The following is a 23,991-nucleotide window of genomic DNA, read 5'->3' as shown; positions in this document are numbered from 1 at the left end:
TTTATTAATAATTAGGAGAATATATATATTTAATAAGGTATAGCTAGAACTCAATGTGCACCCTATAAAAGAAATTAAACTTTTTTAAAAAAAATAGCAACTAAAGCTACACGTAGTTTGAGGCAATGATGCGCGCTATTGTTGAACGGTCAAAAATGTTTGTTGTTTAAAGAGTTGACCAAACGGCATCACGGAATGATTCATTTTTTCCTAATATTTATTCTATGTAATTTTATCGATATTTCTTTATTTAGTTGATGTAAAATTATGTGAGTAATTTTTTTTAATGAAGTAGCGTTTGGAGAATACAAAATCTAAATTTTTGAACAATAGTAATTGTGAAGTATAATTATCATAGTACCCGGTATAGAGGTTACATATGTTGGTAAACATTACATTGGACATAGGGTTTATCGTCAGTGCGTGAATGGACTATAACCATAAAGAAATGACGACAACAAATATTGACATATACGGTACACCTAAAGACTAACCTAACTTAGGGAATGAAAATAGATCGGATTACAATAGATACTCTCAACTGAGTGTATCTAGGATATTTGTCTTTTCTTAGTGCATCAGGACCCTTCGTCTTAGTGCGGCGGGCACTCTCTCACTTCCTTTCCCTCTCTTCTTCGCGTGCTTGAGCCGCGGCACGCTCCTTCGTGGCGTTCCTGATGCACTCCTCCTTCTACCGCTTCATTAGTAGTTCATCCTGATGTCGTTCGTACTCGTGACGTTCGTAAGATTCTCTCCTTCACTGCATCTCTATGTCTACCCACCGCTTCTGGTGCTCATTTTGCTCCATATCGAGCCATTGCATGAAGTCGCAGATAGGTAGATGAGACTAGACAAAAGAAACAAGAGGGGAGATTAGTAATAGAGTACATGAAATCATATGAAAAGACCCACATGAGTGATATATATCGCTATACCGGTGGATACTCGTATGATCCATATCGAGGCTTGTCGTACTGGTAGTTGGTACATATAAAGAAGTGTAGGCCATATGTGTAAGAGGTATCCTAAGACTCGCAAAGCCTATAAGGGTCGCCATAGAACCACATCAGCAGTTCGACTTCCTGGGGATGAAAATCCCTCAATATTTTTTGGGTGGGTTTGGTGTTGATAGCATGCATAACTCCAAAAGTAGACATACTAGTCTTCTTCACAATGTCTAAGTACATCACATTTGCAACATAATCAGTGCTCATGTTTCTACTCGCGTGTAGAGGTCGGCTCAAGTTGTAAGTATGTGGCTCAATAATAGATGCTAACCATATTGTGTCACACTTTGGCAAGAATCCATGAACTCGCCAAGTGAATCCTTCAGCTAAACATTTGACGTCGTATGTCCGAAGATTAGATATTACCACCTTGAACTCCCTCGCCTCAGAGAAATACCATCTCTTCACTGTATGCTACAGATGGACTTTGTCATGAAACATCTGGACTTTGGTCATCACGAAGGAATCATCCTACCATATTGACTCGTGTCTATCGTTCACCGTCAACTTCTCCAAACAAAATTCGACCATTCTTCCCTGCACCTAAGTCTACAAATGTGCGGAACTCATTGTTATCTGTCTCCATCTGATCCACTAATGCCTCGCCCTGCTCTCCCTGATCAGCATGCGTCGTGGCCTAATTTTCTTCCCCATCGTTACGTTCTTCTCTTGCACTCTGTATCTCAATTGGCGCACTAGTCTGCAAGGGTACCTCTGGAACCACACTCTCCTGCACTTTCTTATGGATAATATTTTCACCAAAAACTTCTACGGTGCTAGGTCCAGCTTTTGTGGACCCAACATCGCTCGCTTCTATAATGATACAGTGGAAAAACCCCCGTCTCAACCCCAATGACACGAATTGTTATCATTGCTTTGAACATGTAACCTCCAAGAGCTCTCGCTGCCAGCCGATTTCTCGATGTCTAGGAATCAAAACCTTCGTCGTCAACCGCAGATGTGCCAAACTGAGTTGCAACAGATTATACAGCCAACCTAACACTTGGGACTGCTGAATCTCTCCCGAAATGTGCAATTATGTGTCCACATACTAAAAGTTACTTAGATCTATCATATTGTCACAATGCATAACATATCTAGGACCATAAAAAAACCCTGAACCCAACTAGGATCGACAGTCCTGATTTAACAACCATACTATACTCTATCTGGTTAAATAGTTGTAATCAACATACAACAGTTATGACCACAAATTCTATTCAACCTCATCACTTGTATTCTACATAATCATCAAATATACTCTACATTTCCTAACTAACTATACTATACTACATTTTAACTATACTATGCTACATTTTAACTCAACATTACCGAAATATTTGAACTTTTCCAACTACTCTACATTTCCTAACTAACTGTACTATATTTTCTATATATATATAGCTAATTTCCGAACCATACCTACTCTACTCTAAATTTCATATCCTTATTTCTCCTAAATTATCTACTCTACTTGACATTTCTCTAGCTATTTTCCTACTATTTTTCTAAGTATTTCTAATACTAAATTGTCTAAATATTCAAACTTTTCTAAATATTCTACATTGTTGAACTACCTTAAACTATTCTAACCTAAACTTTCAAACTATACTAAATTTTCTACACAACTATACTAACTTTTCTAACTATCGCAAACTTCCAAACTAGATCTACTATATTCTAAATTTTCTATCCTAATTTTTCTACTATATTCTAGAATTTTCCTACTCTATTCTAAATATTGTATACTAATTTTTCCTACCCTATTCTGACTATTTACTATTATTTATTAAAAAAATGCAAGATCTTCATCACTGCCATCGGGTTGCTCCCCGCCAGTCGAGGCTGTCGCGCGTCGCTGCCCGTTGAAGCCTGGCCTCGCTTGTCGCTCCGCTCTTACCCGTCGCCGCCACTCTTGCCCATCGTCGCTACTCTCTGCTCGACCGCACGCGTGGAAGACGAGGAACATAAGAGGAATAGACGATCAGACTGATATTAAAGGTCTGTCGGCATACGAAATACTGACAGCCCTAATGTGACACCTTTTCACGACATGAACAATCTATGATATTTGGTTCTGTAGAGGTCTCTTGACTTTTCCCGTCCCTATTTTTTATTTATAGTGGTTTTCTAATAGAAATTATCTAGTTGCGATCCTATGAATCAGTTCAATTAAAACCTTAGATTCATACTAGAGCCACGATGATTGAGTCTCAAGCTAAACAAAAGGCAAGGGTTCTTCGCAAATAGGATCTCCAATAGCGGGAGACAGGAGATTCATATGGGATTTATGTTCTTAATTTTTTGGCGTCCCGCGTGTCGACAAGTTATGACGTGTCACCTATCGACAAGCGAAATGACGACAGACTGGTACGCTGTACGAACATACTATATAGCACACCCTTTAGCTTGGCTCACGACCTGTTGGCATTTCATACGCCGACAGGCCTTCAAGCCCAATGCCACGTAGGATATCGGCATGCGAAATACCAACAGGTCTCGTATCGATATTTCACGTACCAACAAATATCTATTCTTACAATTTTTTAAATTTAGCTATTATTTTTATAATTTTTTAAAAAGTTCGAGAATCAGCTATGGGCAGGAAGCAGATTTGGCAACGGGCAGCAATCATGCATGCCACGTGAACTATCATGAGCTCCATAACCAGTGCTGAACAGGAAATGGCTAAACCCAACGGAAGTTGCACAACAGCACGAAGATCTGTGTAGCACTGACCTGCACACATGCGCGTTCCAGGAAAAGTCCTGCTGGGCCACGGAGTTAGCTGAGAATTTAAAAAACAGTTTATAGTTTGTAAATTGTAAAAAAATAGATTAAAATTTTATATTATGTATTTAAAAAAATTGATTGACAATTTAGTAAGTGGATTTTCACGATTTATGAAAAATTAAGAGAAAGTAGTTTTTTTAAATTTCCATAATATAATAAACGGATTGTAAAAAACTATAGAAAAAACATCTATTTATCTTAATTTCAAATTGTAAAAACTCAAAGTCATTATCCGAAATCGAAATAAACATGCACTTAACCACCAAATGTTGTTCTTGATTTATATTTTTTCAATTTCGATCTCTCCTCTCGTTGATGGCAGTGTTGTGCACCTCCACCGTTCCATCGCACCGCCACTGTACACCTCGAGGTTTTGGATTTCATGCGTGTGGTGTGATCTGCGGAAGAGAAGATTGGGAAGAACCGAAGAAAGTGGACTGCCAAAGAAAATGAACATTGTGAATGACTTTTTGGCAAAATATTTATAATTTGTGGTCAACATCAGCCTGTGTACCTTTGGATCTAAATCGAGCGGCTAATATGCACCGGTAGCACGGTAATTTTTTTTAACCTTTTTCTAATATTTTAATATTAACCCATTAAAACTGAAATTGCAGATTCTAACCCCTGTTTTTAGAATCTGCAAGGACGGATTAATATTAAAATATTAAATTAAAAAAAGGTTAAAAAATATTCTCGTTTGACCTTTATTATGCTTGAGTATACTAACTAGCAGAGTGGGCTGCGCATTTGCGTAGCTAGACAACCACCACTTTCTAATTTCGCTGTTGCTTGTTGTCTCTGTCGTTAATCAGTCAAGCTGGCCAGCAACTCAAGTCATTCTCTTTTAATAGCTTGCTTGAGCATCACCATGGTCGCGGTTTGCTTGTGCTAGCTCTTCCTCCGATGCACCGCTGCTAGGCTTGTTGGCGCCACCACGTCCACCATTGCTAGCCTATAAGGGCTCAAGATCATCGAATTTAGCAACCAACAATATATTCCTCTGCTCTTAGCTGCCGTTTTTTCCCCTTCTCGCTATGTGTTCTGTACGTAGTACTAGATCTTCTCACGTTGCAATTACAAACGGGATTCCTACAATTGGTAGCAATTCTGGCAATCCTTGTACCGCATGAGCTCGTCCTCATCTTCAATGCCCACATCGCTATCCATGCTTCTATCCATGATGGCCTCGCCTCATGCAGCCATGCTCGGCTTTCTCCTCATCCACGGTTGGTAAAGTGAGCCTCCCTTCTCACCATCCATAGTCACTGAAGAGCTCATTCTCATCCATGATGCCGTCAGGATCTTCAGTGCTTAGAGTTGAGCCATTGCCGCCGGGAATCGAATTTTTCTATGCCTCCTCACGTGGAGACTTGGGATCGATGGGCTACCACAGAAGCATGTTGGGAATCGGGATCAATAGCTATGACCAAAGCACGTCGCGACACGTGATAAAAGCATTGATAGGCTTTTTTGTGTGTGTCGTTTGGTTTTTCCTTTTCTCTTTGCCGTGTGTTTTTTTTTCCTTTTTAGACGTGCGTTTCTTTCTGGTGTGCCCGTTTGTTTTTTCCCCTTTTTTGCCGTGTGCTTTATTTTCTATTTTTAGGCGTGCCATTTGCTTTTTCTTTTTTGACATTTGACTTTATTTTTTAATAATGATAGAAATAGGTAACAGAAAAATATATAGGGGTATTTTGGATTTATTTTTTCTGTAATGGTATTGGTGGGTAATTTATAAACATGTATGACAACATTTTGCTTTATTTTTTCTTTGAATAATATGGTAATTTCTTTTCCTTAGAGCCAAGGAGAATGCTTGATGTGGGTAATAGAGAAACAAATATAGGGTTATTATGGATTTATTTTTTCTGTAGTAGTATTGGTGGGTAATTTATAAACACTTGTAACTGCACATGTGTTTTAGAGATGTGGAATCAATTTAAGATATAGCAATCTGAGGAAGTAAAAAATAGTATAACATAAGAGATATTTGTATACACGAAATTTACAATATGATCATGTAATTTTAGGAGGGAGAAGAATGACAAATAACTGGATAGTAGGGTGGAGGAAACCGTATCATCCACATTTGCCCGTCCATAGCAAAGTTGTTAGGAGGATTAAGAAGTTGACCAATTTGTGAAGGGATGAAAATAATTCTTTCATAATAAATTGGTGTAAAGATAGCGCGACAAAGGTGACCTCCGTGATAGACGGCGATAGAGGTAATGTGCGGGCAGCGGCACACCCTCTCCAAAAAGTTGGTGTTGCAAGCGAGTGTGAGAGATGGCGCAACCTCTGGAGAAATCTGACAGTGAATGTATGAAAGATAAATATTGAATGTCTAGATATGGAAGGCAAATAACAAAAAATTGAATGTCTTTTTGGAATGTATGAATGTAAATATTGGATATTTAGATGTACAAGACAAATAATGAGAGATTAAATATATTTTTAGAAGGAAAACAATACTCAACTTTGCACTGTGACCGTTTGATCAATTTGGATGGACAGTAAAAATTGATTAGATTTGTCATAAATTATACATTTTATAGGAGTACAAAAGTATAGATGTATAGATACATTTTGTTTTATTTTTTCTTTAATTAACGTAGTAATTTTAGATTTTGTGAGGGAAGGATGAGACTTCCCAATTACTAATAAATTAGTGTGGTGGTCCGCATAATTGTACAGCTAGATATACTATCGTGTTGCTATATAAACTATAATTTCACTGAAACGTAATGGCTACAGTTAATTTTGGTAATATAGAATGTAATCTCATGCTGGCAGAACGATAAGCATCATACTTCATCTTCTTGCCATGCCCATGACCCCACGGCCCCACCTTGGCCTTGCGCGTCCTGGTCGCTGTTACAGGTCTTGGCTCTGACATCTGTTGTCCGGCGCAGTGCATCGCTCGGTTTGGATTTTTGATGAATGCCGCTGCGGCAAGTTGTTGCTCTGCCGAGAACGCGGTGGTAGCGTTGCAGTTGTGCACTTCATCTATCGGGGTTCGATTTAGGATGGTAATTGGACCTATGATCTGGATATCTGCGAGTTTTGTATTTGACGGGTCCCGCTTTAAGTTTAGATTTTTATCTACAGGTTTAGTGGGTTAGGTATCAAAATGGATCGAGTAAAGATTGGATTTTCAGTTTTACCAGTGAATGGCTACATATCACTTAAATCATTCATATGCATAGAGGATCATATCAACTCAAACAGTCAAGTTAGCCTAACTAACTTGTGCCATCAAACACACACCTGACCCCCACCCCGCGTGGTCTACTAGCCTCCCCGCCTAACACGGCCTCTCGAACGCCAAGCTAACCGGCCGTCGCCCGGCCTGGCCTCCCCGCTCCAGTCAGCGAGCTCCTTGACCTGACGGGCACTTGAAACTCGACGGATGCGGGCTTGGATCCCAATATCCAACCGTTTGTTATTTCGAGCTCAGATTAGGTTGAGACTGTCAGGTTTCGAGTTGGATATGGTTTTGCTCTACCCGGTCCCAGTTCGACGTATTGTCTAGTTCGATCCATGGGATTAGATCTAAGTGTCTCACAAGGGGTTCACTGGATATTCTTCCACATAGCTTCGTGTGTCTTAGTGTGCGTGTGTATGGTATAGTGTGTATACTACAGCTTATATCCAGTGTTAAGACTTAAAAAATAGAAAAAGAAAAAAGTTGTTTCTCCGCCATCTACTGTCCTGGGTGTTACGCCTTGCCTTTCGTCCGTCTGTATGCCATGACCTCAGTCTAAGTACCTAGAACCAGCTATACACTTGCTCGGTTTGGATGAACGACGCTATTGCAGGAGCTTCTCCTGCATCTATTGTCGAGGGCGTCACGTCTTGCATCTTGATTAGGGTTGGATAAAAATCTCAAAGCTTGTGAGCTGGTTTAGCACATGTTTATCTTGGCTCGACTCATTCCAAAATCTAACGAGCTAAGTCAGAGTTTTACCTCATTTAGATAACTAGCTAGCTCGCGAGCAGCTCACAAGCCAAACGAGCTAAGAGGCAGCCCATATAACATTATGCAGCCTAGTAGCCCATCCCACTTCTAAGAACCCTAACGTAGCATCCCATTTCTATTCTCCCGCAGCCGTCGCAACCGTTGCTCGAAGGATGAGGGCTCGACTACTCGAGGCATGGACGTGAGGGTTGCGAGGCCCAAGCGTCGAGCCGCCAGCTGCTAATGACTCGGTGAGCGGTGAATCAGCAACACTATCCTCCATCTATAGCAATCATCAGTCCCCCATCCACGATGTACATGTCATCGACCACCCAGATCCCCATCCACCTCGGCTTCTCGGTGTCATCACAAACCTCTGTTCACATCACCAATAGTCATCCGTCAGCCAAATGAGTCGAGTCGAGTTGGCATTTTTACTCGTTATGTTAACGAGCCAAGCCGAGCCAGCTTGTTGTCTAAACGAGCCAAACAAGCCGAGCTAGCTCGTTATTCAACCCTACCCTCGACTCTTGTCTGCTTGATACCACAATGTGAATTTATGTTATATGTGTTCAAAGGTCAGGTCAGGCAAGGCTTTGAAAAGCTTGATGAAAAAATGACAAACCCGAGCCCAACCCAAAAATAATTTTTTTTATCGGGGCTCAGGCTCTTTGTGGGTTTCTTAGTATTTTCTAGGCTTTGAGTCTATTTTTGAAGCTCAAGCTTAGTTCGAAAATATCTGCGGACTGAGAAGTTAAGCCCGAGCCTGGTCGTGTGCATTGGTTGTAGGGGTGTAATCGGATCGGATACAAACGGATATAGCTCATCATGTATCCTATCCCATATTTTTTTCTCGGAGTCGAGTCGGACACGGATAGTCCCGAATAATTATTTCTTCATCCTATATCATATCCTACAAATTTTTCTCGAAATCGGAGTCAGAGCGGATAGTGATGTAAGATTTTGGTTAGTCGGATAGATGAAAATTTTTCACTTCATTTGAGTCCCTACAAAGCACATTAAATAATATAGGTGCAATCAAAGTGAGCACACAGAGAGTGATCGCTGAGATATGAAAATAAGAGCATTCAATATTATTTGTCTACGGATATGTGACAATCTACCTATATATTATCATATTTTTAAGTGAAATTATAATAGAATTTCATGTGACACTTAACATTAAAATATTTCACACGGATACCAGTTATCTTGTATCCTATTTTCCTCTCGAACACAGATAATGTTAGATATCTAATATTGCATCTCATATTTGCTTCGCAAGCCTTCGGTCAGTCGGGCGAGCAGAAAATATCCGTCCTATTTTCACCCCTAAAGGTGTGATTGGTTAGCCACACAGATATACGCTAGTTCGGCAGATACGTAGAATCTCATAAATATGTATGTTTGGTTGTTCACATATATTGTTTCAGCCTGACTGGGCGTATAAAAATGTACGCCTACAGCCTGATTCAGGAGGAAAGCTCGATTCAAGCTTCCATCTGTAGGCTAGCTTGATGGATGCAGGCTCATGTATCCACTTGTACAGGTAGACCTACTTATCAGCATCACAAAATCATTTTTATACGAACAACCAATACTAATTTCAACTCTTGCATTCGCTCATACGACCTCATATTCAGCAAATCAAACAGAAACTCAGCTTAGACTGTCCAAACATATACAACCAAACAAATACTTTTTTTTAATAAATATGAATCCACTCAACCTACACATATGATTCATACTAGCTAAACTCATACAAGCAAGAAATCACATGTAACTGGTTAGACCGAGCCATATTGGGATTTTTCAGGCCGGGTCGGTTGTATCAGGCCACGCTACCCAGCAGCAGGCCTGGGCAGGGGGGCTAATTTGTGTGCCTAAAATTGCATGGCGTTTGCTTGGTCTACACGAACGACGCTATTGCACGTTGCTGCTCTGCCGTTTGCCGTGCAGGGCATCACGCCTTGCCCCTCGTCCGCCTGTTATCGCGTCCTGAATCCGTATGCCCAAAACCAGTGCGGTGCATGCTCGGTCTGCTTGAACGCCGCTACTGTAGGCTGTGGCTCTGCCATCTCATGTATATGGCGCTGCCGCGCCTTGCCCCTCGTCTGACTGCTGCAGCGTCTTGCACCTGGGTTCCCAAACCCAGAGCCTTGCTCGATCGGGATGAACGCCGTTGCTGTAGGTTGATGCTCTGCCATCTATTGTCCGGCTGCCGCTAAACAGGAGAGACTGAGGTAATGTTTGGTTGGACTAAGCAAACTCAAACGTAGAGGGAATGGAAAATCAGTGTTAACGCAAACAGTTTGCGCTAAATACTTGGTTACTTTGGTTGCTCTCGGTAACGGTAGCAGATTGAGCATGAGCTAACAGTACAATAATGTAAAAGCAACCCAAAATCCTGGAAGAAGGAAAAAAACCCTGCTAATTCCCATCAATTTGGCGCAAAGGAGCAAACTTTCTCGAACCAAAAGCAAGAAATCGACGAGGATTTCATATCAATTGCCACATAGTACATGCAAGCTCGGAAGGGAAAGAGAAAATTGACTAGTCCCTGGATGAACCGCTTCAACGAGATGGGCCGTGCCACCTCCGCTAACGCTGAGGGCGACAAAGACGCGCACCAGAGCCTAGCTCCTCATCTTGAAATGGCTTGATGGCGTCCCGCTTGGTGAGGGTGAGGGAGCGTGTGCAGCCGAACTTGGGGGCCAATGCTGAGAATCTCCGAGTCACCCGGCGCAAGGGTCTCCGTACCGCCAAGCGCGAACTTCTTGGCTCCGCCGGGCGTGTAGGCGGAGGCCATTGCCACTACACGTAAGGGGAGGGTGGCGAGGCAGCCACCGGCAAGCAGAGAAATGTAGAGGAATTGCGAGCGGGTGGTGGAAATGAAATGACGAGGGAGAGGTAACAAATTCTGATTACGCCCAATTTTAAGCAGAATGGAATTTGTATTGCGATGTTATCCGATTACACGGGATCTAATTGCAGCCCCACTAAAACAAACAGGATTTAACATAATTAGTTAACACTGTGATCGGTTTATCTGAGATCGTGTCCAGGGAAGGGAGATCGATTGCTGAGAGACTAATCAATCACTTGGGAATTGGAACAACCGAGAGTCCAGTGGTCGAACAATAATCAGTTGACAAGTGGAACCACCTCAGCAACAGTACTCCGGTTAGCCTCCATGGCTTGGCTGTCGACGCACGTGACGACCTCCGGGCAGACCTTTTCAAAGCCGGTCTGGTTCACGTCGAGACCTCGAACCCCTGCGCCTAGTTCTGGTCTGGCGCTGTCCACTTCTCGTTGATTCTCCCGTCAAGTTTCTTCTTCTCATCCACGTGTGAATTGGATTTTTATTGTGAGGAAATGTGAGAATTAGATCGGCAACGACAGAGTTGGGTAGCACAGAAGTAAATGGCAATGGTGGATAATTTATAAATATGTATAGAAACATTTTGCTTTCTTTTCTCTGATTAATATGATAAATTTTAGACCTTAGAATAAACTAGAATGCTTTTTTTATTGGCTAATTAGTAAGATAATAGATACAATATATTACCCGATCGCCTTGACCCTCCACGAGACCACACCTTCCTACAGCCGCAACAAACGCCATTGTCGGTTTCTCAACCTGTCGTTTCTAAAAACCTAACTAGATCAGCAGGATACATGACTGTCACCTAGAAGGCTATAACTAAGAGAATCTACAGCAGCTCTCCTAACTCATTTTATATAGCTAAATATAGTGAATTTGATTAAAAAAACTCTCTAGCAGCTCCTCTAATTTACCCTTTATTTTTAGGTATTCCCTAAACCAGCCTTTCCGTCCCTAAATATAAGATATTTCTTTTATCCTCTACCCAGCCACGTACTTTACTAACATGCGGACTATCTTTTTATAAGATATTAATAAAATAAAGAAGAGTGAGATGTAGAAAATGAGATCTAAAAAATCTACTAGAGTAAAGAGATATAAGAGAATATTTTTTAAGAAAAACTCCTATAGAAGAGAAATAGGAGATATTCTGAGAAAGCTGCTGAAGATGCTCCAAGGTCTGCAGCGGGCTCTGACGAGTCACGAGTTCCTAACAATCCGCGCTTCACTGCTTCGGCCGGCGGTGAACATGAGAACATTGAGAAGTGAGAGACGCACATACTCAGCGTGGAGCCGTGGACACAATCGCAACAGCAAAAACAGGGCCGCGTGCATCCATCCGTCCATCGGACCATCTGCTTACATCTCAAGCACTCGTATCGCTCGTACCTCACTGCTCCTCAGCAACTGCTGCAAAATCTCTACACCATCAGGCTCCCACCGGCGTACGGACGGCCGCGTCAGTCCCATACCAACGTGGTCTTCTTCGGCGTGTGCATCTCGCTGTGCGGCGGCGGCGGCCCGCCCCTCGTGACCGGCCGATCCGATGATCGGGGTGCCGGCGCCATCGGCGCGAGGTAGTTGCCCACCCGGACGTAGCCGCGCGCCGCGTGGTGCGGCACTGGCAGCGGCGCCGGCGGGTACTGGTGCTGGTAGTTGTGGTAGTTGCTCTGCAAGGAGAGGGGACCGGCGCCGGCGAGCCTTGGTGAGCCGCTCATGTATCCTCCTGCTAAGCAGCCGCCGCAGCCGCCGATGTCCGCCACGTGTGGATTCAAGTGCTGCAGCGCTGCGTCCAGGCTGCCGAGATTCGGTGAGCTCCGCACGCGCTGCATCCCTAGCCCGAAGATGGGGGGCTGCTCGGCGCCTACGGTGTTGGCGCGCGGGGAGTTGCCCGCCGAGACGGCGCCGTGCGGCTGGGCGGGGTACGGCGGGCTCCGGTTTGGCGTGCCGGGCACGGTGGCCACGTAGCGCTCCGGCTGGAAGTGGTGGTGGTGGTGGTGCGGGTGGTAGCGCGAGTACCCGGCGTAGCGGGAAGAGGAAGGCACGGGGGCGGCGGCCAACGGGAGGGGCGCGGCGGGCTGCGGCGCGAAGATGTAGACGCGGAAGCGCGGCGACGCAGTCGGCGACCGCTTGGCCTCGAGGCGGTCGTACTCGTCCAGCATGTGGACCAGGTCGTCGTCGCAGGTGACGGAGACGAGCACGTCGAGTTCCTCGGCGAGGGAGAGCAGCTGGTACTTGATGACCGACACCTCCGTCTTGAACATCTCCTCCACCTTCTTCTTCATCTCTGCTCACAGGTGAACGACTAAAGATCTGAGCGCGACGTTACTAAAGCATCAATAACCACACACAGATCGAGAAGGCAGGACGCGTACCGCAGAAGGGGATGGAGCGGGGCACGGCGAGGACGCGGGTCTCGCCGCCGACGTACTTGAGCACGCCGTCGGACCGGCGGGGCATGATGCGGCCGCCGAAGCTACAGAGGATCTTGATGCGGCCTCCGCCTCCACCACCGCCGCCGCGACAGACGCAGGTCGGCGAAAGATGCACGTCCTCGTCTGTCGTCGCGCCCTCGGACTCCATTGTCGTCGTCCTCGTCACTGCCATCCCGTCTTCCATCTCAGCCATGACCCGGCTTTGGCTAATCTAACTCCGAGGCAAGCAGAAGCAGAATACGCAGAGAATTTCCGAGTGACAGAGACCTGCGGAAGAACTACAGCACGTTTTGTCAACTTGCACAAATTGACCTCGAGAGGAATTGTAAGAGCAACATGCTTGCAATTGTGCACCACACAAGAACACCAAAAAGATGCCATTTTTTTTAGTTTGATGACTAATCACACCCAAGTAGGAGGAAAGGTTCTACAATATGAACCCATGTATTGGGAGCAAATGGCCTAAACAAGCAATGCAAGATGAACACTCGAATGGTCAAAGAAGCAATCTCTCTCTAGGACTAAGAAAAAGGATTCCGGAAGCAACTACCACTTCAGCATCAAGCGTGCAGACATGAAAACGCCCTCTAGGCTGGCGAAACAATCAATCGCGCTCATTAGTTAGGGACAGGACATGAGATGCCATCCTTGAATGTTATTGGCCTGTCTCTCATCCTATCTCTACTGCCATTATCCTTCCCGAGACCACGAGAATAACCCAACAAAAAAAAAGTAGCATTTTTCTCTGGAGCAAGGAGTCAGAGAACGCCACTAAACCTGTTACCAGATGGGACTCAAGAAACCGCTGGGCCGACGATGATGTAAAATACTCCAAAATCAAAAGTGCCACAACAAAAATCGAGTCAGACAAACGCGTCGTCGGATCGGCGAGAGGTAAAAACGAATCGGGAAGAAAAGAAACTGAACTGGACTCACCAGAAGGAACGAAAGGGAGGATTAATCCAACCAACCGGGGAGGAGATTTATTCCTCTGGAACCAACTCAGATCGAGTCTAGCTAAGCAACAAACGAGGGTGGGGGTGGGGGGGGGGGAGAGGAAGGTGACCCCTAAGAAACCTACTAGTAGTTTATTCGTCCGGGATTGATCAATCTTCCATTCGGGAGGGAAGGGAGGACTGATCAATCGTCAATCGTCGTCTTCCCTCCCCGGCGGGCGTGGCCGGATTTAGGACGGACGGAGCGGGGCTCTTGGATTCGAGGAACCGCTCGCCTATTCTCAGGGGTGGGGTGGGGTGGAGGTGTGGCGTTTGCGGGCGTGGGCCGCTAGCTTCCGTCCGGAAATACAACCACAATTTATTTATCTCTATCATTAGTTAATTCCCTTATTCTCTTATTTACTTTATATTTTTTCAACTATCCACTTACTACGAATCATAATATAAATAAATAATTCTGATAAATACTGTGACCTCCTCCCACCTTCGTCTTCCGCGGAGGAACTCGCTCGCCGCCTGCGTCCCCTCGCGCCCTCGAGGCGGTTGTACGATAAGGTGCCCGACCGCAGTTCGTCGGGTGGTGGGAGTGGGAATATTCGCGGCTCACCTGGGCGGTTCCGTCGCGTCGCGTGCTACGGCTCTCTGACGCTCCCGCGGGGCCGGTCAGCCGTTGCCGTCCCGCCGAACTGGTGCGAACGCGTGCCCGCCGCGCGGGTCTCTCTTTGGCGGAACGGCACCGGGCGCGACGTATCCCGCGTCGATTGGTTCCGGTCTCGATTTCTCTCGGCGAAGTGTTATGTGTACGATGTACCGCCTCGTGGATGGGTCCATTTTATAGAGCTTTTGATATTTCTGCGGCACGCTTGGACTCCGCGGCGCTAAGGTTTGATCGTGTCTACGTCCTGTGGAACAGGGCGCTGACGCCTTCGTCATCGTCCCGAGCAGGCTGGCTGGGCTCTGCCGGCTGTGAAGTGCCTTCAAGCGCGGGCGTGTAGTCGCCAGTCGGCACCGGCGTCTGGCGAAGTTGTCAACGGCCTTTCGTTTCATGGCACTTGACGGTGACTCCTCTCCGGCCGCCAGTCCGCCGGTCCGCTTTCTTGATTGCCGTCGTCAACGATGCCCTGGCAGTCCTAAAGAAAAGAAGAAAGGGAATAGAAAAATTGATGCTCTGGGCATTTGCTCGCTGGATGGCCGTAGTGGCTTTTATGGTTTGTGTGTCGTGGCTTGGCCTCCTTGGTGTGGGTTTTACGCGCTGCCTACCGCACAACACTGAATACCGAATCTTTCGAAAATAGCGTACATTTATATGGAATCAAGTGATTTGCACCTAATATATCGAAAGTAGCGTGCATTTACATGATATCAAAGTGATTTTTTTTAATGCTCAGGTGTCCACCTATTAGGTATCAAAAATCACACAACATGTTAAACCAATTAAAGACGGCATAACCAAGAACATGTTGTGTACAACTCCTTTACAACTCAATCGGAGAGTTCAAATTACCATTGCAGAGACTCGACAGTAAATCAAAGGCCTTAAAACACGTGATCATACGCGAGTTATACAAATGGGTTATTCGTGATGCTTTGCTGGTAGCGAATCGAGTCCTGACTGAAAAGCTCAAATGGTGGGAATAATGTACAAGACAGTGCCGGTGGGTGATGTAGTAGCAATGTAGCCAGTTACAACACATCGAAATTATAAGGGGTTGATCTTCTTTCTCCTCTTCTTCCACCTCATCTCTTTCTTCTCCTTCTCTTGCAAAAAATTTAGAAGAGGGGAGTGGGGTTGGAAGGCTATACGAGTGACAGCCGGTAGAGGGGCTTGAGCCCTCTTGTCCCTCCGAAGATCTGCCGCTGAACATAGCATCTCCACAAAAAGAAAAATGCTTTGATGCTTCGGCGCCGGGTTCAATTCTGAACCAAAAAATGGAAATCATAACGCAATTGATGGAGTGAGTAAAATGATCACGTCGAGCAAAGGCGTTCATGGTAGCAAAATATTCAGTTACGTTTGGATTGGCTGAGCCTTGCATGTGTCCCAAAAAATGGAACATGGTCACGTGTTGGTCGGATTAAACTTGGGCTGCCAAGCCTAAGAGATGCTCAGCCCAAAAGTTGTCTCGAGGTTGGGCCCTGACAAACGAACGAAAGCCCAGGTTAGACTCTGTCTTCTCGGAGTTTATTCTTTTTTGGAAAAAATCTCCGGTTTTATTTTCACCCTGCGACGCGAATGTGCGAGCGACAACCCAACAGCCGTGGGCCCAAGGTCCCACCCGACACAGAGATTGTGCACGAAGTCCCAGGAGCGCGTTTGATCTAGACCACCTCGTCGAGATCTAAGCTTCTTGCTGACAGTTGAGCACGCGCAGTCGTCCGCAGCCTCATCAACACAATGCGGAAATACCGTATGATCATCTGGTTTTCTTCCCTCCGATTACAGAATCAACGACAAAAACCAAACGATGACTGCACGAACTACGCAATCACCTCGCCAGCATTGACACACAAACACTCAACATTGCATAATCCGGTCCCATTACAGCAGCAGCAGAGCACTATTTACAACCAGAAAAGCTTCTTGCACGCCTTCAACATGCCACCCATCTTCTTCTTCCTCCCACCCTTGGCCTCCGCCTCTGCCGCAGCCGGTGCCCCTTCTTCCCGCTCCTCCTTCTCTTCCGCCTCCTCCTCGCCATGCTCCTCGACAGCATTGCAATCGATGTCCCCATCCATGTCGTGGATCCTCCAGTACCCGTCCCCGGCGCTGGGGCCCGCCGGGTGCCGCCGCATGGAGAAGGCCCTCCTCAGCGCGCTCGGCAGGCCGCCGCTCCTGCTCCTCTGGCTGCCGGACCTGCAGAACCGGTGGGAGCCGGTGGAGAAGGTCCTGGCCAGCGTCACAGCCCCGATGGCCAGCCCTTCCCACGCCTTGGTCTCCTTGGTGTTGGTCAGCTCCAGCGACGGCCTCGCCCTGGCGCCGTTCGCCGTTGGAGGGGACGAGGCGAGGTTGCAGTAGCCATCCATCTCGCAGCTCTCCTTCTCGGTTGGGTCCGGGTTATGGCTGGCTAGCTTGGGAGTTGCTCCGATTTGTAGGTTTGCAAATGGAGCTGTTGAGTGAAACTCGCGTGCTCAGCGGGACACGATCATGGACAATTGAGTAGGTGAGCACCCTGTGGAAGCATCCAAGATTTGCCCACAAATTTTTATTCTGCTCTTGTCCTCCGATGCAATGCACATCACCATGAACCTATACACATCCTGGAGATGGATTTATTGCCTAATTTATGTCAAGTAGCATGGTTAATCGAGTTTAACTTGTTTCGTTTCAGTTCATGGGGTTGGTTAATTATGTCGGTAATCAGTGGACGGTGGCGGGAGTTAAATATGGGTGGATTCTACGAGAGACGGGAGCGAGCAGTGTGCTCCCTCAGCTTATTATTTGTGGATTGCAGAGATGTCTGTTGGAAGCTGGAACAGATTTGCTCTATTTTAGTGTGAGAGAGTACAGTGATCGTCAATCCTCGCCGTTTTTTAGCTGCTGATCACATGATGCTAGGGGTTTTCAAATAATTCTCTGTTCGTAGTGTCTTTGACTCCAGGCACTGGCGCAGTCAGTACTCACATGGCAATAATTAAAAACTTATCTAGAAGTGAGGATGACATGTCCTGAGAAGATGCAGTTTTTTTCTTCTAATTTTTAAAATATTTTCAAACTAAAATTTAAAATCAGAACCATAGATTTTTTTTTTTTTTACAAAATGAATCTTTTTTACCATGCCGCTGTAAATGTCGTGGCAAGATAGCACTGGTATGCCTTAGAAAAAAAAAACATAACATGACAAATTGCCTGCCAGTCCTTTACAAGACAATACTGTCGTGCCAGCCACCATGGTCCATGATGTGCCAAGAAGGAGCTCCGCCACACACTATGACATGGCAAAGAGTTTGTTTTTAAAATTTTAGTTCTGAGGGTGTTATTATCAAAATTTTAGTTTAAGTGGTTCTAAAATAAATAAATAAATCGCAGCGGTGGAACGGCATGTAAACCCATTTTAGGATATATGGTATATCATGGCATGTTTAGATAGGATGATTTAGATCCAAATCCATATAGTTGAGGCAGTGGTCTCAAAACATTTACACATTTGCTTCCGGATAAGGGATCGAAAAGGGAACATCTTACAGTTACAAATAATCAAAAATGAAATGAAAAGAATGATTTACACAACACCACAATTGGTTAAAAAGGAATCAATCAAATCATATTGAAGATCAAAATCAAATTGAATGGGAGTCTTCAATAGCCATTGCTATTGACCCTTCGGCAGTTCTTCCTGATCTCTCCATCCCTCCCTGTCAGCGGACTGATGTTCCCCATCTTAATCATGGACATCGCGAAATTCTTGAAGAAATCCTGTTGGTTGCTTGCGAAGCGCTGAATAATGGGAGCAGTCGTCGTAGGCGCAGAGGGGTCAGACAGCATGACCTGGTCGGACGGGAGCTGGGCGCGGCCGTGCAAGAGGTTGCCGTAATACTTGTTGTCAAACACGTTGGGTGTGACCTGGTCCAGGTTCTCTAGTGCACCCTCAGGCTGCCCAGCCGAGCAGTTCTCTCGCGTGAATTGACACTGCACTTTACCGAACGTGTGCGCTCCTGAAACAGAAATTTGTTGTTGAAATCAGTGTGCACGCAATATAAAGAATTTTCGAGGTTTGAATTGTATACAAATTATATTTCCTGAAATGTATTAAGTTAGTAGGTGTATGTTACCCTGTAGGGCGACGAGGTCAGTGTCGTCGAGGTTGAAGTTTCTAAATTTCTCCTGGAGCTTGTCCAGGGGGTCGGAGAAGCTCGGGAGGTTGTTGGCGCTCTCGATGTTGGTCGTCGTGCCGTCTCGCCGGCCGAGCAGCACCCTCCAGCGGGGACCTCCGGCCTACGCGCAGTTCCATGATTCCGTCAGTATTGAGAAGCTTGAGGTCGCTCAATGCAACAAGATCGAGTCGATTGCTTACGAGTTCAACGGAGATCTCGGCTGCGAGGGCGAGGATGTCCGCGCAGGAGACGATGCCGGGGCACGCGTCCTCCAGCGCACTTTTGATGTCGTCAACCACCGGGAAGCCGCGCGCCGAGTTGTCATTGGCGGGCACGTTCTTCTCGCTCTGAATCGCCGGGAGGTCGTCGTCCAGCAGAAGCGAGCCGTCGCAGCCCTGAAACGCATATTGACATGCATGTCAGATGATGCAATGCGGATACGTATTGATTGATCAGCCAGGACAGAGGCATCGGTGCTCACGTTGACGAAGCAGTCGTGGAAGTGGAGGCGGATGAGGCTGGCCGGGATGCGGGGGTCGGATACCCGCGCGTCCTGGATGACGCGCCGGACGATGTCGTAGGCGCTGGGGCACGACTCGTCGTAGAACAAGGAGCTCAGCGCCGAGCCGGCGAGAGGAGGGTGGCCATGAGCAGCTCCCACCAAAGCCAGCAAGAGGGCGCAGTGCGTGGCGAGCAGCAGCCCCAGAGAAGAGGAGCACGAGGAATTGGCCATGCGCGTGTACGTGTACGATTCTTGAGTGCTACGTGATCAGTGAAGAGGCTGCTTGGCAGTGTAGGTACTAGCTGAGTAGTAGCTAGCAGCGCGTGGTGGTGCTTGGCTGCTCGCTGATTTGTTGCAGATGGAGATTGCAGCAATGGATGCGAGGGGAATTGTCGGGTGCGACCTATTTATAGCCCGTCTCTACGATTGATAACCGATAAGCTTACGCGAGGATTTTTCTTTGGACAGGCCACCTGGTTGCGCGTTTGACATGTTCCGCAGCCGGAGCAAGTCAATTTGGAGTATCGGTGCTAGCGATGGCGGCCGCATGTACCTTCGTCTCCACACGCGGTTGCTGATAATATATTAGTTCTTCGTTAGAGAGAGATGGACGACTGCGGAAGCCGGCGCGAGAAGAAGCGGTCGCGAGTCGCGACTGAGTGATTGTGTGCGCTGCGCGCGGTGGGATCGAAAAGGAAAGGTGACCTAATGTCTGTCATTTCGGCCATAAATAGTTTTAAGAAAGAAAGGGCTGTAGCTGTGGTGAGGGTCTTGCGATGATCAAACATGAGCTGGGCGACCGACTTGGGTTGCAGTTGTCAGGAAAGGGCCGATAGAGGCAAAAGCTCTCAGAGGTGGCCAGAAAGCCGAAATCATCTTGGATGTTGCGACCGCCGGTGATTCAGCCGTTAGTTGATTAGTAGGGCAAGATGCTTGTTGGATGTCGCAAGTGCGTGCCTAGTGATTTGTTCGGAATTGTAATTTGTTTTTTTTCATAATATACATTAAAACTTAAATATATGCAATTTTAAACTCTTATTTTGTTCCCTTAATCGTAAGTTACATCTCGGTTCAAATAGATTTCAAATTGGATATTCAACTCTAAAGATAAATGTTTTTAAATTTTGTAATCTTGGGTGTAGGAAGTGCCTTGTGATATTTATTGGAATTGTAGATTGAGAAGTTCAGCTGTTATAGAAAAGACATAAAAATCAGGGAGCGACTTGTTGTGAGTTACCTAGAAAACAAAATTAGGAGTGTCTAATTAACAGAGATTGAAATTTTACCACTTTTCTGTCACTTTTTTACCATCAGATCAACATCTAATAACTCACATAATATAAGCTTTCTAGTGATGAAAATTGGCAAAGCTGTTTCCTAAATATTTCTGCCAATTTATGTAGGAGGATGGGATCATAGAAATGTAGAAAATCCAGACAATTTAGATCTTACCCGTACATTTACGGACATATTAGGTTTCTTTGCCCATCCTTGCCTAGTGGACAAGAAAGAATGCTCGCTTCTCCTTTTTTGTTTCCATTGTTGCTTTTCTCCTCCATTAGCAAAGGTTTGGATTACCTGACCCAGCCTAGCCGTGCTTAATGGGTAGATTAGGAAAAGAATCCAAGCATTCCCTACATGCATGTGTAACGCCCTAAAATTGTGGGGAAAGTTGGAAGCCATCGTTTCTAGTTTTTTTGGTGTCGAATCGCTCTCGTCAGAAAAGAAAAGGAAAGGAATTGAAGCAAAATAGCAGTAGTAGATTTCTTTTAAAAACAGAAAAAGAACATTAATCTGGGAGTAGGCTGAGCCAACCTAGGCTTGAGCCGGTTAACCCAGCCTCTCCCCAATCGCCCATGAACCCCTTTCCCCTTCTTTCTCCCCCCTTCACCCAGCCAAACCCTAACCAATCCTATTCTTTCTACTGTGCCACCCCTCTCCTTCCTTGGTGTGGTGGCGTCCCCAGCCTTGAGCTTCCCCTTTGCAGCACCAATCCATCGAGAAGAATCAGTCAAACGGGATCGCGGGGAATGGGGAAGGAAGGACCGATCGACGCCCCCTTTGCTGCTGCAGCCCCTCTCCAATCCAAGGTAGGCGCTGCTCTTCTCTTGTTTCACCAAGGCTGAGCTTCTCCTCCCTGTTCATGGTGGTGGCACCATATTTTTGGTGCAGCTTGGTGACGGCAAGGGAAGGCATAAAGGTAGTGAGAGGCTCACAGGGGAAAGGGAACAAATTCGTGATTCTCGCATAGATATTGGCCCAATCTATGCTGCTGTTTTCTTTTTGGGGTTTAAAAGATTGTTTTAATCCCGAGGATAGGGCTCAATCTCTCTGGAAAGTCCGTTGTTAATGGTTCAGGTTAGCTATAGAAATTTTCTGGGTGCGCAGTACAGACGAAATCATTGTTTTAGATGATTTTTCTTGCGGAATAGATCAACTAGAAAGTTGTAGTTACCTGTGAAATATAGCTGCTGTATGAATTTCAGATTTTTTTCCCCCACACAGTTTAGGAGATTTTGCTATCTGAAGTTGCTTGTCTGTCATGTTGTCGTCAGAAAGTTCAAACAATTTAGAGCTTGTTTAGGCCATGTTAATGAAGTTTTATGTACATCCAAATTCTATAAAAGTTGAATCTTGTGTTATGATCTACATGTCCATAAAAATTTAGATTTTTTCGTTGAGTATTTCTTGAAATAAACAGTTTTGAGTGGCTGCTGTTTGAAATTGATGATAGGTTTCTAAGCTTTTGTGATATGTCATTTAGGAAACCTTAGAGGCATGGAAAAATTATGTCGTCAGAACGAAAGTTGTAGCACTTGTTTTGTAGTTTCCTAAAATGTGTTTATTTGTTATCATATCTGTGGTAGAAAAATAGATACGAAAAAGAGAAGTACTACTGCTCCTGTCAAACTAATGCATATATGCTGTTTTTTGGTTGGTATTGCTTGATTGAGGGTTTCGGGTGTAGGAGCATTTTATTTTATGTATTTTTATGTATGAGGGGTGTTGGTGCTGAGATATGGTTGTGTCTAGGTGGTGGTGCTTCGTCTCACACTTGAAGTTCGCCGTTACCGCCGGTTGAAGGCAAGTAAACGTAGCTATGGTGTTGCTACTGCTTGACTTGTTATTTTCATCACTTACACCTTTATTTCAGAGCCATGACAAATTTGACTATGATATAAATTCTATGCTATTCTTTACCTTTAAGCATGGTTAATCATTGCCTTATGTCTATCTTTATGTTGCTACAATTCTTGTTGAACTATGTTACTGTTCGACTTGAGAATTAAGTTGAGATATTATTGGTGGTATACTTTAGTACAATTGCAACATATTTCTGTTATGTGCACTTGCATTTGCATATGCATTGGAGGTTAAGTCGTAAAGATAACGACAGTACCGGTACGCATCGTACATTGCCCGAGGAGATGTGCGATGTAAAAGAAAATATATCATTGTATCCGTATGCATTCATAGAAGTTAATAACATTTATATGTTATTGTGGATATGAAGTTATACCTTTGTTGTGATCTTTATTTGAAGTTATTCTTTAATGTTATTAATACTATCCTAACATGATTTATGTCTTGAGAAAAAAACTGTATTAAATTGATGCTTAATCAACTTGTGATTTAAATAGCTTGTCAAAATAAGTCGCTTGCTGAGATTTTTAATCTCACCCTTGCATTACTCTTTCCAGGTACTCGATGCATGTCGTGAAGGGATGGGAATGTAGCAACACGTTTTGCACTTTATGTCTACATATTTTGTCATTGTGCTGTAATAATCAATAAAGTTTAGTCCTTAGAGTCGTACGTTTGAACTTTAAAGAGTAGTGGTAATGTTAAAATTAATATTTTGCTCTCAGTTCATGTCAGGATAATTATCTGCTAATGTGATATTCTGCATATCTTATTGATCTATGTTATAGCTTCCGCGATGCTTAAATTTATAGAGAAGATGCTGTTATTTTTTTTATATGACAAGCTGTAGGTTGTGTAGTTTAGTGTCATGCTAGGTTTTGTGGCTCTGGGGTGTTACAACATATTTATTCGAGGCATCTATTATATTACTAACTGGCCAATAAAAGAAACATCTTCCTTTGATCTCAAGGCCTAAAATTGACACGTTAATCATAGAAAAATAAAAGCAAAATGTTCGTATACATGTTTATAAATTACCCACTACTACCATTATAAAAACCCAAAGTAAGCTAGGCCATTATAAAAAATCGAACCAAATGCCGGATAAAAAGAAAGATAACATGATTTGATTAATGCATAGGCTTGTTTGCACCCAGCATGCATTTAAGAGATCAAAGTTGCAAATTCAAATGATTTTTAATATAAAATGTAATAATAAATAAAAAATAGAAACATAGCTCAATACAAGAGGTGTAAAAAGAAAGAAAAGGAGATAAGACCTGATATAAGGGGATGATAGATCTATTCAAATCATGAAAAAAACAAGCAGGTTAGCGGTTACACTAGCCAATGTTGTTGCCTGCTTTGCAGTAGCAGAAGGGGATGAATGTGTTGTTGGAAGGAAGACGTTGACCTGAATGATGTCACAATGCGTAGTTGTGTTAAAGCGGGAGATGAGCTCAGATTGCGTATCTAACACCGAATGACTGAGATGGATCC

General features: G+C 44.7%; 3 protein-coding genes across 9 annotated transcripts; all 3 read right to left on the bottom strand.

The window, feature by feature from the left end:
• Nucleotides 1-11,952: 11,952 nt before the first annotated feature.
• LOC133884885 (uncharacterized) lies at nt 11,953-14,824 on the bottom strand. 7 transcript variants are annotated; one of them, XM_062324471.1, is made up of 3 exons: nt 14,518-14,824; nt 13,018-13,355; nt 11,953-12,929 (listed from the first exon to the last, which is right to left on the bottom strand). In XM_062324471.1, the coding sequence occupies exons 2-3, from the start codon at nt 13,268-13,270 to the stop codon at nt 12,103-12,105; spliced, it is 1,080 nt and encodes a 359-aa protein (XP_062180455.1). In that variant the 5' UTR covers nt 13,271-13,355; nt 14,518-14,824; the 3' UTR covers nt 11,953-12,102. The 7 variants fall into 7 exon arrangements, with proteins under 7 accessions (XP_062180455.1, XP_062180454.1, XP_062180457.1 ...); XM_062324470.1 differs by having other exon boundaries at nt 13,018-13,344; XM_062324473.1 differs by having other exon boundaries at nt 13,018-13,344; nt 14,641-14,824.
• Nucleotides 14,825-16,595: 1,771 nt separating this feature from the next.
• Nucleotides 16,596-17,233, bottom strand: LOC133884085 (uncharacterized). Its single transcript, XM_062323467.1, has one exon. It carries the CDS (start codon nt 17,055-17,057, stop codon nt 16,596-16,598), a length of 462 nt encoding a protein of 153 aa, XP_062179451.1. The 5' UTR covers nt 17,058-17,233.
• Nucleotides 17,234-18,147: 914 nt separating this feature from the next.
• LOC133885003 (peroxidase 2-like) lies at nt 18,148-19,736 on the bottom strand. The gene is made up of 4 exons (XM_062324630.1): nt 19,327-19,736; nt 19,046-19,240; nt 18,804-18,966; nt 18,148-18,686 (listed from the first exon to the last, which is right to left on the bottom strand). The coding sequence occupies exons 1-4, from the start codon at nt 19,576-19,578 to the stop codon at nt 18,331-18,333; spliced, it is 966 nt and encodes a 321-aa protein (XP_062180614.1). The 5' UTR covers nt 19,579-19,736; the 3' UTR covers nt 18,148-18,330.
• Between the last annotated feature and the right edge of the window lie 4,255 nt (nt 19,737-23,991).

This window comes from Phragmites australis, chromosome 11, assembly GCF_958298935.1.
Source record: "Phragmites australis chromosome 11, lpPhrAust1.1, whole genome shotgun sequence".
Classification (NCBI taxonomy): domain Eukaryota; kingdom Viridiplantae; phylum Streptophyta; class Magnoliopsida; order Poales; family Poaceae; genus Phragmites; species Phragmites australis.
This window is presented reverse-complemented; position numbering and strand designations above follow the sequence as displayed.

What these genes read in the sequence shown, in the direction of transcription:
- LOC133884885 (XM_062324471.1), bottom strand. Translation starts at nt 13,270, where the DNA reads ATGGCTGAGATGGAAGACGGGATGGCAGTGACGAGGACGACGACAATG. An exon ending in CCGCTCCATCCCCTTCTGCG is followed by an intron (nt 12,930 to 13,017) that starts GTACGCGTCCTG and finishes ACCTGTGAGCAG; the next exon opens with AGATGAAGAAGAAGGTGGAG.
- LOC133884085 (XM_062323467.1), bottom strand. Translation starts at nt 17,057, where the DNA reads ATGGATGGCTACTGCAACCTCGCCTCGTCCCCTCCAACGGCGAACGGC.
- LOC133885003 (XM_062324630.1), bottom strand. Translation starts at nt 19,578, where the DNA reads ATGGCCAATTCCTCGTGCTCCTCTTCTCTGGGGCTGCTGCTCGCCACG. An exon ending in TCCACGACTGCTTCGTCAAC is followed by an intron (nt 19,241 to 19,326) that starts GTGAGCACCGAT and finishes TATGCGTTTCAG; the next exon opens with GGCTGCGACGGCTCGCTTCT. An exon ending in TGACCTCGTCGCCCTACAGG is followed by an intron (nt 18,687 to 18,803) that starts GTAACATACACC and finishes TTTCTGTTTCAG; the next exon opens with GAGCGCACACGTTCGGTAAA.